The 12942-nt window shown below is 46.8% G+C and overlaps 1 protein-coding gene across 1 annotated transcript in view; it reads left to right on the top strand.

Moving 5' to 3' along the window:
- LOC119430900 (coiled-coil and C2 domain-containing protein 2A-like) overlaps positions 1–12942 on the top strand; it is a 38337-nt gene that overhangs the window by 10137 nt on the left and 15258 nt on the right. Inside the window, exons 12-15 of the mRNA XM_049657105.1 lie at positions 6619–6714; positions 9883–9974; positions 11027–11226; positions 12705–12846. Coding sequence (XP_049513062.1) covers positions 6619–6714; positions 9883–9974; positions 11027–11226; positions 12705–12846 — 530 coding nt within the window. The remainder of the gene's footprint in view (positions 1–6618; positions 6715–9882; positions 9975–11026; positions 11227–12704; positions 12847–12942) is intronic.

Genomic DNA, 12942 nt, shown 5'->3' with positions numbered 1-12942 from the left:
AAAACAAAAATCACAGCATATCCACGGGGTGAATGATGATGAGTGGGCGAAGCTCCGGAGGGAATCATCGGATCTCCCGCTTAAGGGGACGCTAGCACAAACGCGTTAGAAACGTGCAGTACTCTCTAGTAAGGGGGAGCGGCCACAGCGTCTTACGCAGCCATTTACACATACCGGAACGTGCACCGCGTTTGCCGACGCCATCATATGACTGCTGAGAGAGTATACCCCCCGTATTCATAAACGCTCCTCGACTTGAACTTGACTTGCCACCGCCTTGGGCAGCGCGTTCGAAACGCGTTGAAGGTAAGGCGGAGAGGCCACAGCGTCTTACACCAGCTTCTTACACGTGCCGTAACGCGCTAGCACAAACGCATTAGAAACGCGCTAGAAACGCGGCCTTTCGTTAATGTTGGGTATTTATTGCCATCGTGGTGCGTGTGTCTATGTGCGCTTCGTGGCGTAGTGGTTAGCGCCGCGCGTTCGGAAGCGAGGGGTCCCTGGTTCGATTCCGCGCTACGGACACAACTTTCGGATTTATTTTTTTTAAGAACGCCGGAAGCGTTCTCCGGAAGCCGGAAGCTGGCTTCCGGAACCGGAAGCGGAACCGGAAGCGGAAGTCGGCTTCCGGTTATACTATATATATATATATATATGTATATATGGGTATACATACATATACGGACACACAAAGCCATCTATTGAGCAATTCATAAAACTAGACGTGGCTACCTACTACGATGGGGACGAACGGGTGCCGCTATAAGGAGCTTCGCCCCTAAAATAGTTTTAGTAGCGCGTACGCTAGCGTTAGTTTGTAATGGTTGGTTTAAAGTTAGCGCTGGTGCTGTCGTCTTCTGCTTCCGCCTTTCGTCGCACTGTTAGGCCAATCGAGCGTTCGTGTAGACTCGCTCAACCTTCAATTATTGTAGACAAAACTTTGGGTCCCTTGGACGTATAGGATCGAAAGTCCTAAGTGCGCGCGCGCAGAACGCAAAGAGGGGTTGTATGGGTTGCGTACGCACGCTAACGGATTAGCATTGTGGGTTTTGCGCACCTTGCGTAGCCAGCTTAATAACACGGTAGCGCAGGTCGCACGCTTTGACCCGAATTCGCCTTTCCCATTTTTGCTGTTCATCGCGACGGCACGCAACAAATAGACGTAAAAAATAGGCTTCCGCTTGTCTTTCGCCGCGAGGACCAATTATGGTTATCCCGTCGACACTGTGGGTATCGCTTGCTGTATCCCGTCCGCAGCATGCAGCAAGACAGAGTCTTCGGTTCACCAATGCGAGTGCCGTGCTGCCGGTCAGACAACTACTATTGAGGGGCGCGGGCCTCGTCATTTATGTAGCCTCACGACAACGGTGTGCATGCGCCAAAAAGATAGTGAGTGCAGGAAAAAAAAAAGAGTAGGGATGAGATTGCTATTACCAAATTCGTTACAGGCATATAGGTTGCGGTACAAGTTAGAGATAGAGAAGTTTTGAGGAAGAGAAAAAAGATTAAGGAGATGTATACAAAAATGCTAGAATGAAAAGCATGTACAACATACGTGATTGACTCATGCAGGCTAGATGACTATTTGTCATTGCCCGTTTCAAAGGGGATGCCAATAAGTTATCATCATCATCACCATCATCATCATCACCATCATCATCATCATCATCATCATCATCAGGACTAAATTTACACTATTTGCCACAGGCGATTTAAAAAAAATTCTCTATGGTTAAAAAAAAACACCGCATACTTAAGGACCAAGCATTACACGATAAAGCCGACATCCTTCACCGTCTATGAATGTAGCTTGAAATTTAGGACTGCTCTAAACTTGAATCCAGTGCATTCGTCAATTTTTGTTTGTGCGTCTGAATTACGAATAAATTCAGTCATTCTTGGCGAGCCTGTGGTCTGTATAATTTTGCTGACTCACGGGTGTGCATTTCTGCGAAAAAGCTTTTTTTATTTGAGTTATGTATAGTTATTTATTAATTGTTAATCAATTTGCTGAACTATACACAACTGCTAAACTTGTATACAGGATATGCGATAAGTTTCCTTCGCTTAGACCAAAATTTTGAGGTATAAAATAGCGCAGTATGTACGATACTTTGGGAATTACAGGGTTAAAGAGAGAAATTTCAATGATGCTTACAGCTGATTTAAGAAACATTGTGCAGATTCAATACCCATGTTGGAACCTAAGTGAAGGGGTAAACTAAATTTTATATAACTAAATACGATGCGTACAATTGTCCCTCTCCTACGCAACGTGTAATCTAATGGAATGTCTATGCTCATGCACTGCACCGTTCACGAGCTATGGCAAAATGCAAACAGTTCAGGCGGTTGCAGATTTGTGAGACATCAGCGCAGAGATATCATGAGTACGGATAACAGTATATGATGCTTGTGGAGGTAAGAATGATGACCACAGGTGTATGCACAAAGTACGCAACGCATATAAACACATTTAAGGTTTCTGTACTTCCTCTGTCATATTGGCACATGACCAGTGGCGTAGCCAGAAATTTTGTTTGGGGGGGGGGGAGGGGGGGGGGGGGGGGCTCACGTTCCAGCATGGCCTCCTCATTGAATTTGTCGAGGGATCAAATACATGAACAATAACTGCATTGCCATTGCCAATGCAATTGTGTATACAATGATGCTGCAAACGAATTACTGTCAAGTAAAATATGTATTTTTTCGTAAAAGAATATATTCGTATGTCCAAAAAATTGTGGCAGAAATAATTGGTATCAATGTTTCCGCGTTTCACACGAAGTTTAGATAGAACGAAGTTCAGTTCGAAACCAGCAAAGCCGTGCACGCAGCTGATATGAAAAACGTAAAGGCCACCGCTTCGCCGTTGAAGCGTATTGATGCGCTTGCAGTTCGGCTTTGTCACATTCGAAAATTGCCCGGTTACAGGCGCCTAGCAAAACCATGGTCGGCTGTTCAGCCGTTGGCTGCTCAAATTCAAGCGTTAAAGGTAAACTCATGTAACTACTGCCTTGCTGCATCCCTTGCTTAGTCAGCTGTGTACAAGCATCAGCATGGCTGCCGCTTCCAAAACTGAACCATCAGTGAACAAAAAGAAAATGAACGTACAGTGCCACTTATCAGGTGGCGATGAGCTGTGTAAGGGCCGACACGGAATGATTCCCCAAGATATTTCTTGCTCTAATCTTGACTCAAACAACAATAACTATTTCAGTACTCGCATGCACATATAGATGTATTATGAAACATGGTTTTACGGCGCAAACTTAAACGGGACACAGCGAGATACATACATAATACTCGTAAAAAACTAGCCCACCTTAGTTCCTTGAACACCACTAGAGGTAATGCGCAGCCGTAATATGTCGGCGATACGGCCCTTTCCCCATATTGATGACAAAAATGCGAAAACTTCTAACTACGTACCACTCGAAATGAACCTCGAATTTCGACCAAGAAATGCCGTTGACAGCGCGCAGTTTTCAAACATTTTCAGCACTTCATTTTCTAATTATGCTAACTGCGCCATTACTGACGATATCGGTTGCAGCGACGATCACAGGGCAGTATTTACTGCAGGCTACTATAGGCATCGCCTCAGCACCCGATTTTCTAAGTAATGCTTCTGTACGCTTGATAAATTATTGGATAAAGATAGCTTTTTCATCTTTCTGACTGACCCGCAGGCAGAGCAGTAAGCGACCCAAGCAGCGGTAAATGTCGCAGAGCTAAACCTCGCAAAAAAAAAAAAAAAAGGCTGCTGAAACGAGAACCAGAGTTCGTTTATGAATAAAAGCGTATTCTTGCCTTTCTTGGCTCGTCATCATCGCGCCCAGAGTGAACTGAAACCTTGAAATCAACTGCGTGGATGGTACGACATTGCTGGTCGACGAAGCGGACGGAAAGCTTCGCACGATTGACAGTTGAAACCTCGTAGAAAAACACGTGCGCCGGGCATGCCGCCGATGCCGCCGCACCGTCCATCGAACCGGAAGCTGCTAGCAGACGGCGCGCCCCACAATTCCCTGCGATTGCTCGTTTTACGGGTCACCTATTGTGATCATGATGCTAACTGTTAAAATAAACGGCAAAACGTTCTGCGGTTTTAAAAGCTAATGAATGCAGTCATACGTTTTCATAATTACGAGTTTATGGACCTGATGGAATAGAGCTTTATACTTGATTGATTTTTTCTGCTTCGCTATCTAAATGACAAACTTCACTCGGCGGGGAAGTTTAGCGAAGCGGTCAATGACTTCGGACACGTTCATGCCGACGTCTCTGTGGGCGTATAGAAGCGCCAGCCTATCCATGCGTTCCTCAGACATTGTAGAGCGCAAGTAGTTCTTTAGTAATCTCATGTTAAAAAATATTCGCTCTCCGCTGGCAGTGGAAGGGTGACTAGAATCTGCAGCAGTTTGTACACAATTACATAGAACCTGCAGTCGGGATGAGAGAGGGCATCTATTACGGTGCTAAAACCTAAAAACACTCCTTCGATGTCGTTGGCATCCTTGTTTAGGTACCTTGCACAAACAGTAAGCTGTTCGATTCCAGCAATATCCGTCGTTTCGTCAGCAATTATGGAGAAGCAGCCTGCAGCGTTTACTTTTGCATCTAGGCTTTCTTTGATAACTTCACCACAAATTTGTATAATTTGGTTTTGTACATCTGGGCTTAAATATGAGGCATTACTGGGGAAACTTTCCAATTGGTTCTTCAGATATGTATCTCCACAATCAGCTCGCATGCGAAGAAGCGCGTTGAAAATGCCAGTATTTTCAGCGGGGACTTTGCTTAAATCCATAGGACCACTGTCCCTATGGCCACGGAGAGCCAGACCTTGTCGCCTGCAAAAATGAACTGCCTCAATAATAGGCCGTTAACTTTCTTTTGTTTTCTCTTATTTTACATTCCCACACATAGGGCGCGCTTGCTGAAAATGTTTGGAGAAAATTATCAGCTGCCAGCTGACAGTCACGGTGATATTTAGTATTTTCGTCTGTGTGGAAGATTGCGAGCGCGTGCCTCCATTTCTGGAATGGCTTGGACACGAAGGCTCCAGTGCGCGCATGTTGGCCCAAGTTAATGAGAACTTTAAAGCGATAAAGTTCCAGAATTGAAAATTTAAAGCACGCCTTTGGAAATGTCGGTGCACCATTCGCGTCAAAAGATTATAAGAACTTTATACCTATAAAGTTATGAAATTGAAATCCATGCGCTCCGTAGATTCCGCGGCCGCTGCGAGATGCCGCAACGCGCCCGCTCGCTATCGAAAAGCCCTTGAAAGTTTGTGCTCGGATGGGGCTCCTTGCGTTATCTAACTCCAGGTGCAAAGGCGTTGCCGCGAAATCTATCCCTAGTTGGCAATGTTGGTGCCGAAATGTCTTTTCGAGCGTGAAAAAGACATTGTAGACAAAATCCAAAATGGTTACCGGCGCCGGTGGTTGTTTTGGTCGGCGGTGCATGCCTGCACGAAAAAATTTCGGGGGGGGGGGGGGAGGGGCTGAAGCCCCATCAGCCCCCCCCCCCCCCCCCCCCCCCTGGCTACGCGCCTGCACATGACCACTGTAGAGGATTGGTCAGGAATCTCAACACATATAAGACTTTTATACCTCTTCTGTCAGAGCGGCACACAACAATTCCGGAGGATTGGTCGAGCATCAGCGCGCGCACCCATGGTACATATCCAATGGCCCGAGAAAGGGCCATTGGATATGTGAGAATTGTAGAAAAGTCAACGCCGTCGTTAAATATGATGCGCAACTTCATTAAAAGGTTTGTGTGCTGTACAGATACCCAAAAGCCGATATCATATGTACAAGTTTCATTTTGTGTTTACTGTTTGATTACGCAGAACGGAGGTGGGCTCACTGGCACTGCATCGTCGGTCGTGGAGTGTACCTTGCGTGTCTGCCAGCCGAGGAACCAAAAAACCGACGACCCACACCAAAATGCGGGGGGGGGGGGGGAGTTGGCAAAGAAAGCTTAGTTCAAAAAAATGAAGTCAATTCCACGAAGTGAAATCTGTCGAAAAGCAGCGCTGTGGGCGTTCTGCTTCTGCGATTGTCGCATATGTTTCTTTTCGCTGCGGTAGTCTTCGTTTTAGAGCGAAGGAACGACCACATCGTCGCTGTTTCGACAGATCGCGTCCCATCCCACCCAACGCGTTAGGAACGCCGTCGCCCGTGGACGCGTCCCACCCGCCGCAACGCGCTAAGAACGCCGTCGCCCGTCGACGCCGACACGTCCCATCCCCCGCAAGTAGCGCCGCTCGGGCCAGCCAAGCGGCCGCGAATGCGCAGCTTCGCTGTGGTCGCCTCCTCCCTGCAGCGAGTGCCCTCTCATTGTTCCCTCCTGCCCCAGCGTGCCTCTCCTCCTCCCCTGGTAACGTGACCTGCCCTCCCCCGGCGCGCCTCTCATCCTCTCCTGTTCACGTGATCCCTCCAGCTCTGCTCCTGCGTGACGGCGGCCGTCAACGCTCGACTAGGAACAGCTCCGCTGTCAAAATAAGTCTGCATTGCCTTACGAAACAAGCAGATAATATTTGCTTGACCTCAAGTATTTGGCGTCACGTTCCTATTTTTTCTGTTTTCATTTTGTTTCTCGCAGAAAATCTACGCGAGGGAAACCCGCAAGGCAAGCCTCACAGGCCACCACGATCCAATCGAAGCTCGGCAGGCACGGATGTCGCACGCCATCAAGGAGGTGAGTCTCTCCCACGGTTTAGAACAGACACTATTATGCACTTGTTGCTTAACATCAGCCAACGTGGAACTGCGTAGCATTGCCCGTCTATTCAGTGCGAAGAAGCAGTCTCAATGCCGGTCATTGCATACAGCGCGACTCAATTTCGACGCGATTGCTTTGCGGCCCTTACAGCATCGAAGTAAATCCCTTAAAGGGGACTTGTCCATCACGGCAAATACATAAAATTACGAGCCGTTCGCTCGCTCTTCGGTTTCATCGCACTACGCCGTGCCTTTGTTTGCTGCGAAAGTCACTGCGGCTAAGCGTCAGACATGATTCACACAGCCGTCTTCCGCCCCAACTCGTCAAGGCTCCGGCGTCCGCCACGAAAGAGCGTTTTCTCGCCAGTTTATCCTGAAAAAAAATCCTAGGTGTCCTTAGCTATCGCCTAAAAGACGCGAAGGTGAAAGCCTTGTAAAGCCTACTGTAATCCACCTTAATCATCCTTAATCCACCTTCATGCATCTTAATCCTCCTTCATTCACCTAAATCGCCCTTAATCCACCCTAGTCCTCCTTGATCGACATCAATGCCCATAATACATCTTAATCCCAATTACTAATCAATAATTAATTAACTTTGCTAATTATAATCATCTCTCATACATTGCTGGACAAGCTTTGGTTCGCTTCTGGCCTTCCTTGAGTCACGTGACCTTCTGTACCTCACAACGCGACCTTGCAACATAGAGATCGCCTTAATATCTGGATGCCGGTTACATTGGGAGCATGGGCCAACGTCGACTTTTAAATGCGAAGCATTTCTTGGCAAACATTTGCCACTTTCACAGTATCTATCTATCTAGCCGCCTACATCTTGGCGCTCTCATGGTCGTTTCGTTAACTTGGTAGGTACCAAAATTGGCATATTATGGCAACAGTGTATGGCGAGCATAAATGATAGATCATGACATAAATGTCGTGACATTTTTGCTGGCATGACTCAGAAAAAATGACAATGACTCGGCGACAATGATTAGCATTGAAAAAGCACTGGAATAGGTTCGGACTGTGGCACTAAGTGAAGGAAACACTAAATGATGATGGTAGAAGTCATAGTCATGATCAGACTCAGCAAAAATGACAATGACTCAGCGAAAAAAAAGATTAACACTTAGAAACCACTGGAATTTGTTCATACGTGGGGACTAAGTGAAGGAAACACTAAACGAAGATGGGAGAAGTCATAGTCATGAGCATGACTCAACTCAGCAAAAATCAATGACTCAGCGAAAATAATTAACACTCAAAACCTCTGAAATGGGTTCGGATGTGGGCAATAAGTGAAGGAAACACTGAAGGATAACAGTAGAAGTTATATTCATGAGCATGACTCAGCACAAATGACAATGACTCAGCGAAAGATGATGAACACTCAAAACCTCTGAAATGGGTTCGGATGTGGGCAATAAGTGAAGGAAACACTGAAGGATAACAGTAGAAGTCATAGTCATGAGCATGACAGCAAAAATGACAAATGACTCGGCGAAAAAACATTAACACTCAAAAACCACTGAAATGGATTCGGACGTGGGCACTAAGTGAAGGAAACACTGAAGGATGATGGTAGAAGTTATAGTCATGAGCATGACTCAGCAAAAAGGACAATGACTCAGCGAAAAAAGATTAACAGTCAAAAATCACTGAAATGGCTTCGGACGTGGGTACTAAGTGAAGGAAACACTAAAGGATGGTGGTAGAAGTCATAGTCATCAGCATGACTCAGCAAAAAGACTGACTCAGCGAAGAAAGATTGACACTAAAACATCCCTAAAATGATTTTAGACGTGGGCACTAAGTGATGGAAACATTAAAATTTGACGGCAGAAATAATAGTCATAAGCATGACTCAGCAAAAATGACAAAGACTCAGCGAAAAAAGAATAACACTCAAAAACCACTGACATGGGTTCAGACATAAATGATAGGTCATGACATGCGTGTCATGTAGGTAATAAAACAGCCACCTACGTCTTTGTACTCTCATGGTCGTTTCGTTAACTTTGTCGGCTCCCCGCACACTGCTTCGCATAAAATCGATTGCCACAGGGCGTGGGATCTGCCTGCTTTTTTTTATTGCGATAGCAATTATATGGACACTCCAGGCGAATTTTCGCCATCGACATTACAAGCGACTTTATAAACGTTTAGGTGAAAGTACATGCCGTATATGCAAGTTAGGCTGTCACACTATCCAACCCCCAAAGTTGCTCAAGCCAGTTCTTATGTTATTCACTAAGTCGTTCCTCAAAACTTTGAGAATGGCAGACGACAAAGAAATCTCGTGAAACATAACGTTCACAGCGCATGTCTTTTATCTTAAATCTTCTCTAAATATAAAACGCCGAAAGTGCAAAACAATGTCAGTGCTCCAACGTCAAAGTGATATCATTTTACTAGCGCGGCTCTTTGCTGGCGTTGTAGAAGGCGTCCGTGCGATGTCATTACAGGCCCTTCACAGCGTTTTAAATCTTTTAAGAGTGCCAGAAATTTTGGCACACTCGCGTGTGTCGCAACCGCGTGTAATTACAGAACACCGTCCGTGGAGTTGAAGCGCAACGCTCAACCTTGTTTTTGCAGTCAGTGCTTCAACGTTCAGGCGAAACTGCCATTTTTTTTTCAGGAGGAACCGGCGAGGAAATGCTCTCCCTGACGAAAACCGGTGCCGTGACGTGACAAGGCAAATGATGGCTGTACGAATAAGGCCTTAGCGATTGCCTACATTAGTGTACTTTTTTTATTTTTTAACGAATAGTGAAACGGAGTAACCTGAAGCTTGGCACTTCAACGCATTTCATTTAGGCACCATTGTAGGTGATCAAAACATGGCGGCCATGACGTTTCTTCCTGCACCTAGAGTACGCAAAAGCATAACCTTCGAGATTAGTGTCCGTAATCCTGAGGAATTTGTCGTTGAGGGGTACAATGAGGACACGACCTATTAAGCCTATACTTGTTAGAAACCGGGAGGCCGGACTTACGTTCGTCTGGACACCGCGTATAGCGAACTATGCGGCCTACGTGGAAATTAGAGCAGGCTTGTTCAAGGTGAAACTCACACGTGTGGTGGTCCTGGAACTTTTTGACAAAAACTGAACATCTTTCCTTTTTTTTTACCCTTCTGCAGATGCGAGAGCAGGTCTTGAGACAAGTGTACGAGTCGCAGTCACACAGGGTTTTGGAAGACGTCGTGATCGAGGAGAAAATGCCGTTCATTGGGTGAGCTTCGAAGTTACTGCTTGTCCGTTGTATTCGTTAGGGTCTAGCTTTTCAGAACGCAGTTCTAAGGCGCTCGTTCCTGCGTTGAGCGTCGGCGTGCCTCGGCGGCGTAACTGAGCGAACGAACACAGCGAAGGATGAAAGAGCGAACAAGGAACGCAGCGGGAGATAGCGGGGGAAAGACGGCGATAGCGAAGAGAGCGTGAGGCGGAAAGTGGAGGAAGCCATCTTGGAGCACCACCAGACGGCGCTCACGGCCGCGCATGCGCGGCAGTAGCGGCGTATAGAGCTGCGCTCAAATTTCGCATTAGGGAGTATCGTAATTGCTAGTGACTTTTTTTTATTTTTTCCTCTTAAAATGGGTGGGATTTATAAGCGTCCAATGCGTACGGGTAGCGATGGAGAGATAAATGAGAAGCAGGACGTTCAGAGACACTACGACCGCATCGTTTAGAGAGCAAACGCGCGTAGCTTTTATTTAAGTCGATATTAAGAAAAACAGGGGTAGTTAGATCATGTAAGGTGCAGAGCAGATAACCGGGATGTCTCTTAAGAGTAAAAGAACGGGCGTCAAGTGAAGAAAAACACTGTCGTAGACTGCAGATAATTGTGTGATGAAAGGAGGAAATATGCGGCCATAGGATGCATGTCAGCTGAGGCAAGACAGGCGTAACTGGATATATGTTGGTAGGGGCTTTCCTGTTGCGGTGGACCAGTGCGTAACACGCTAACATGCTATCGCCGATTCCGACCATTCTATACGAAAAGAAAATACTTGAAAGAAATCTCGATCAATAATTGTTGAACAAGGCACTGTCGCAGGAGCCAACGTTTCGATAAGGGCACTTGTCTTATCGTCAAGGAGCGGCGGTCGAAGACGAGTCGTCCTATCGACCACATGCGTTTGAATTACGGACGGGAGACGGGGCCTTCGTCAGGCGTTGCAAAACGCCTGCAGCCTAGCTCCCTCGGTTGGCAGTGTATTCTGCGAACCGAAATAAAGTTTAATATTCGTATAAATATTAAATTACGGTTATAATAATGCATTACAGTTCCCTGGGCTTCGGCCTTCTGAAGCTGGCCAAGCGGCGGCGTCCCCTGCGTCCGAGTCGCCGAGAGCGCCGTCGCGTGACGGGCCAGAGCGCGGCGGCCGCCGACGCCGAGATCCTGGTCACCGTGCTCAGGGCGTCCAACGTGCCCGTGCGAAGGGACCCCGACGCCTCCTCCGTGCACAGGGTGCCGAGGGCAACCGGTGAGCTCATAGAAGGCACAGAAAGAGAACATTTTCAAGCGATAGCTTTAAGGGCCCCGTTGCGCAGAAAGCAGCGCGTCGGCGGCGTTGACCGTGAGCGAAAATTCTCTACCAATCACAGCGCGGCGCGCGGCACGTTTCTACAAATCAGAGGTGCGCACGATGCGTGTGCTGCTCGGTTCCTTGCAACACGACTCAGATGGCGCACGCCTCCGCGCGTTCGCGGCAGCATCGGCGCCGGCCGTGCTGGGGAAAGAAAAAAAAAACAATAACCAGAAAGCTCGCCTTCGTGCATAGCGTTCGCCGCAAGTGTTTCCCAGTAAAGATTACGGTTGCATAAGCTGAAGGTTGCCGGGAAGCGTGAGCAGCAGTCAGGGACCCTTTAATGCTATCGCGTTCTACTCTTAAAGGCTAAGCTTAAGCGTCTCCCAAGTTGAAAAAAAAAGGAGCAAGGTTGGCAGGAGGAGCTTTGTCTCTGGCCTGGTACTCTGTGTAGCGGAAAAATGAGAAGAAAGGCAGGTGCACGCTTGGACTAGGCGGCACTGCATTACTGTAACTACCGTGCTTACTCATGTAAGGCCTGCAACTTTTATTGTGTCGGCATACAGTTCTAAACGCTCGAAACTGTGTTTGCCGTATCCGTCTGGTCGTCGTCCTTTCTATCGCGCCTATTGCCAACAGCTCTTCCTCCTCAGCTTCAAACACACTGCATGGTGAAGAAAAGCGCAAAAAAAAAAAGAAAAACTGCACACTACCATCACCCCAAAGCTCACCAAGGGCATGGCGAAGTTTGAAAGGTGACCATGCCTAGAGAAATACGGATATGGCACGTCGGTGCAGACGCTTGCCAGGAAAAGCGTTTCTTCTGCAGCGACGTGCAGTGATCTGACGCGCTTTTCGTCACGTGGCATTTCCGTCTACCGTGATAACACACGGTTTTGATGTTGCCTGGTTTGTGCGTTGAAATCTCATACTGAATCTGATACTGATACATACTGATAATACTGATACTGATATGTACTGAATCTGATACTGAAATCTGATACTGATACACACTGAATTACGTGTGATTTTCAAGATTAAGAAACAATAACAAAATATGATGCAACAAAATGTGCGTATAAATTTCACATATAAACAACTTCCCTTAGGTTGTAATAAGAACTTCACAGTTATTTGTTAATTAGCTTTTTACAAGCTTGGGCTGTTAGTCGCAAAGTATGTTCGCGTTGCCTAGCAACTTCTCTGCATAAACGTCACGTTCACTACGCTCATAGACTTTTTGTAAAAATTATGTAAAGCCTAAAAAATAAAAAATAAAGAAAAACCCTGTATATGAAAATTTAGCTTGGTTTGGTATTCTCCATTAGGGTTCTTGTATGTGAGTCGTCCACAGAACTGCGTATGACTGTCACAGTCAGTTCTCGCAGCAAGATGCCAATCGGTATTATCGCTCGCCTGAACCGCTGACTGCGCAGCCTATTCGGGCATCTTGGACGACGTGGTGGAGTACCAGGTGCGCCCTTTCGTCGAGGTGATGTTCCAGCAACGCACGGCGCGAACTTTTGTCGCCGATGGACCGCACCCCACATGGAACCAGGAACTGCGGCTTCCCATCACGTGAGTTCTCCGCGCACAAAGATTAATCAATCAATCAAGTCGGTGAGCCAATCAACCAATATGTCAATCAGTGAACAAGTCCATCGGTCAATCGCT

The sequence above is a fragment of the Dermacentor silvarum genome, chromosome 10 (genome assembly GCF_013339745.2).
Source record: "Dermacentor silvarum isolate Dsil-2018 chromosome 10, BIME_Dsil_1.4, whole genome shotgun sequence".
In the NCBI taxonomy this organism is placed as follows: Eukaryota; Metazoa; Arthropoda; class Arachnida; order Ixodida; family Ixodidae; genus Dermacentor; species Dermacentor silvarum.
The sequence above is the reverse complement of the archived record's forward strand: the minus strand, read 5'-3'. Positions and strand labels throughout refer to the sequence as shown.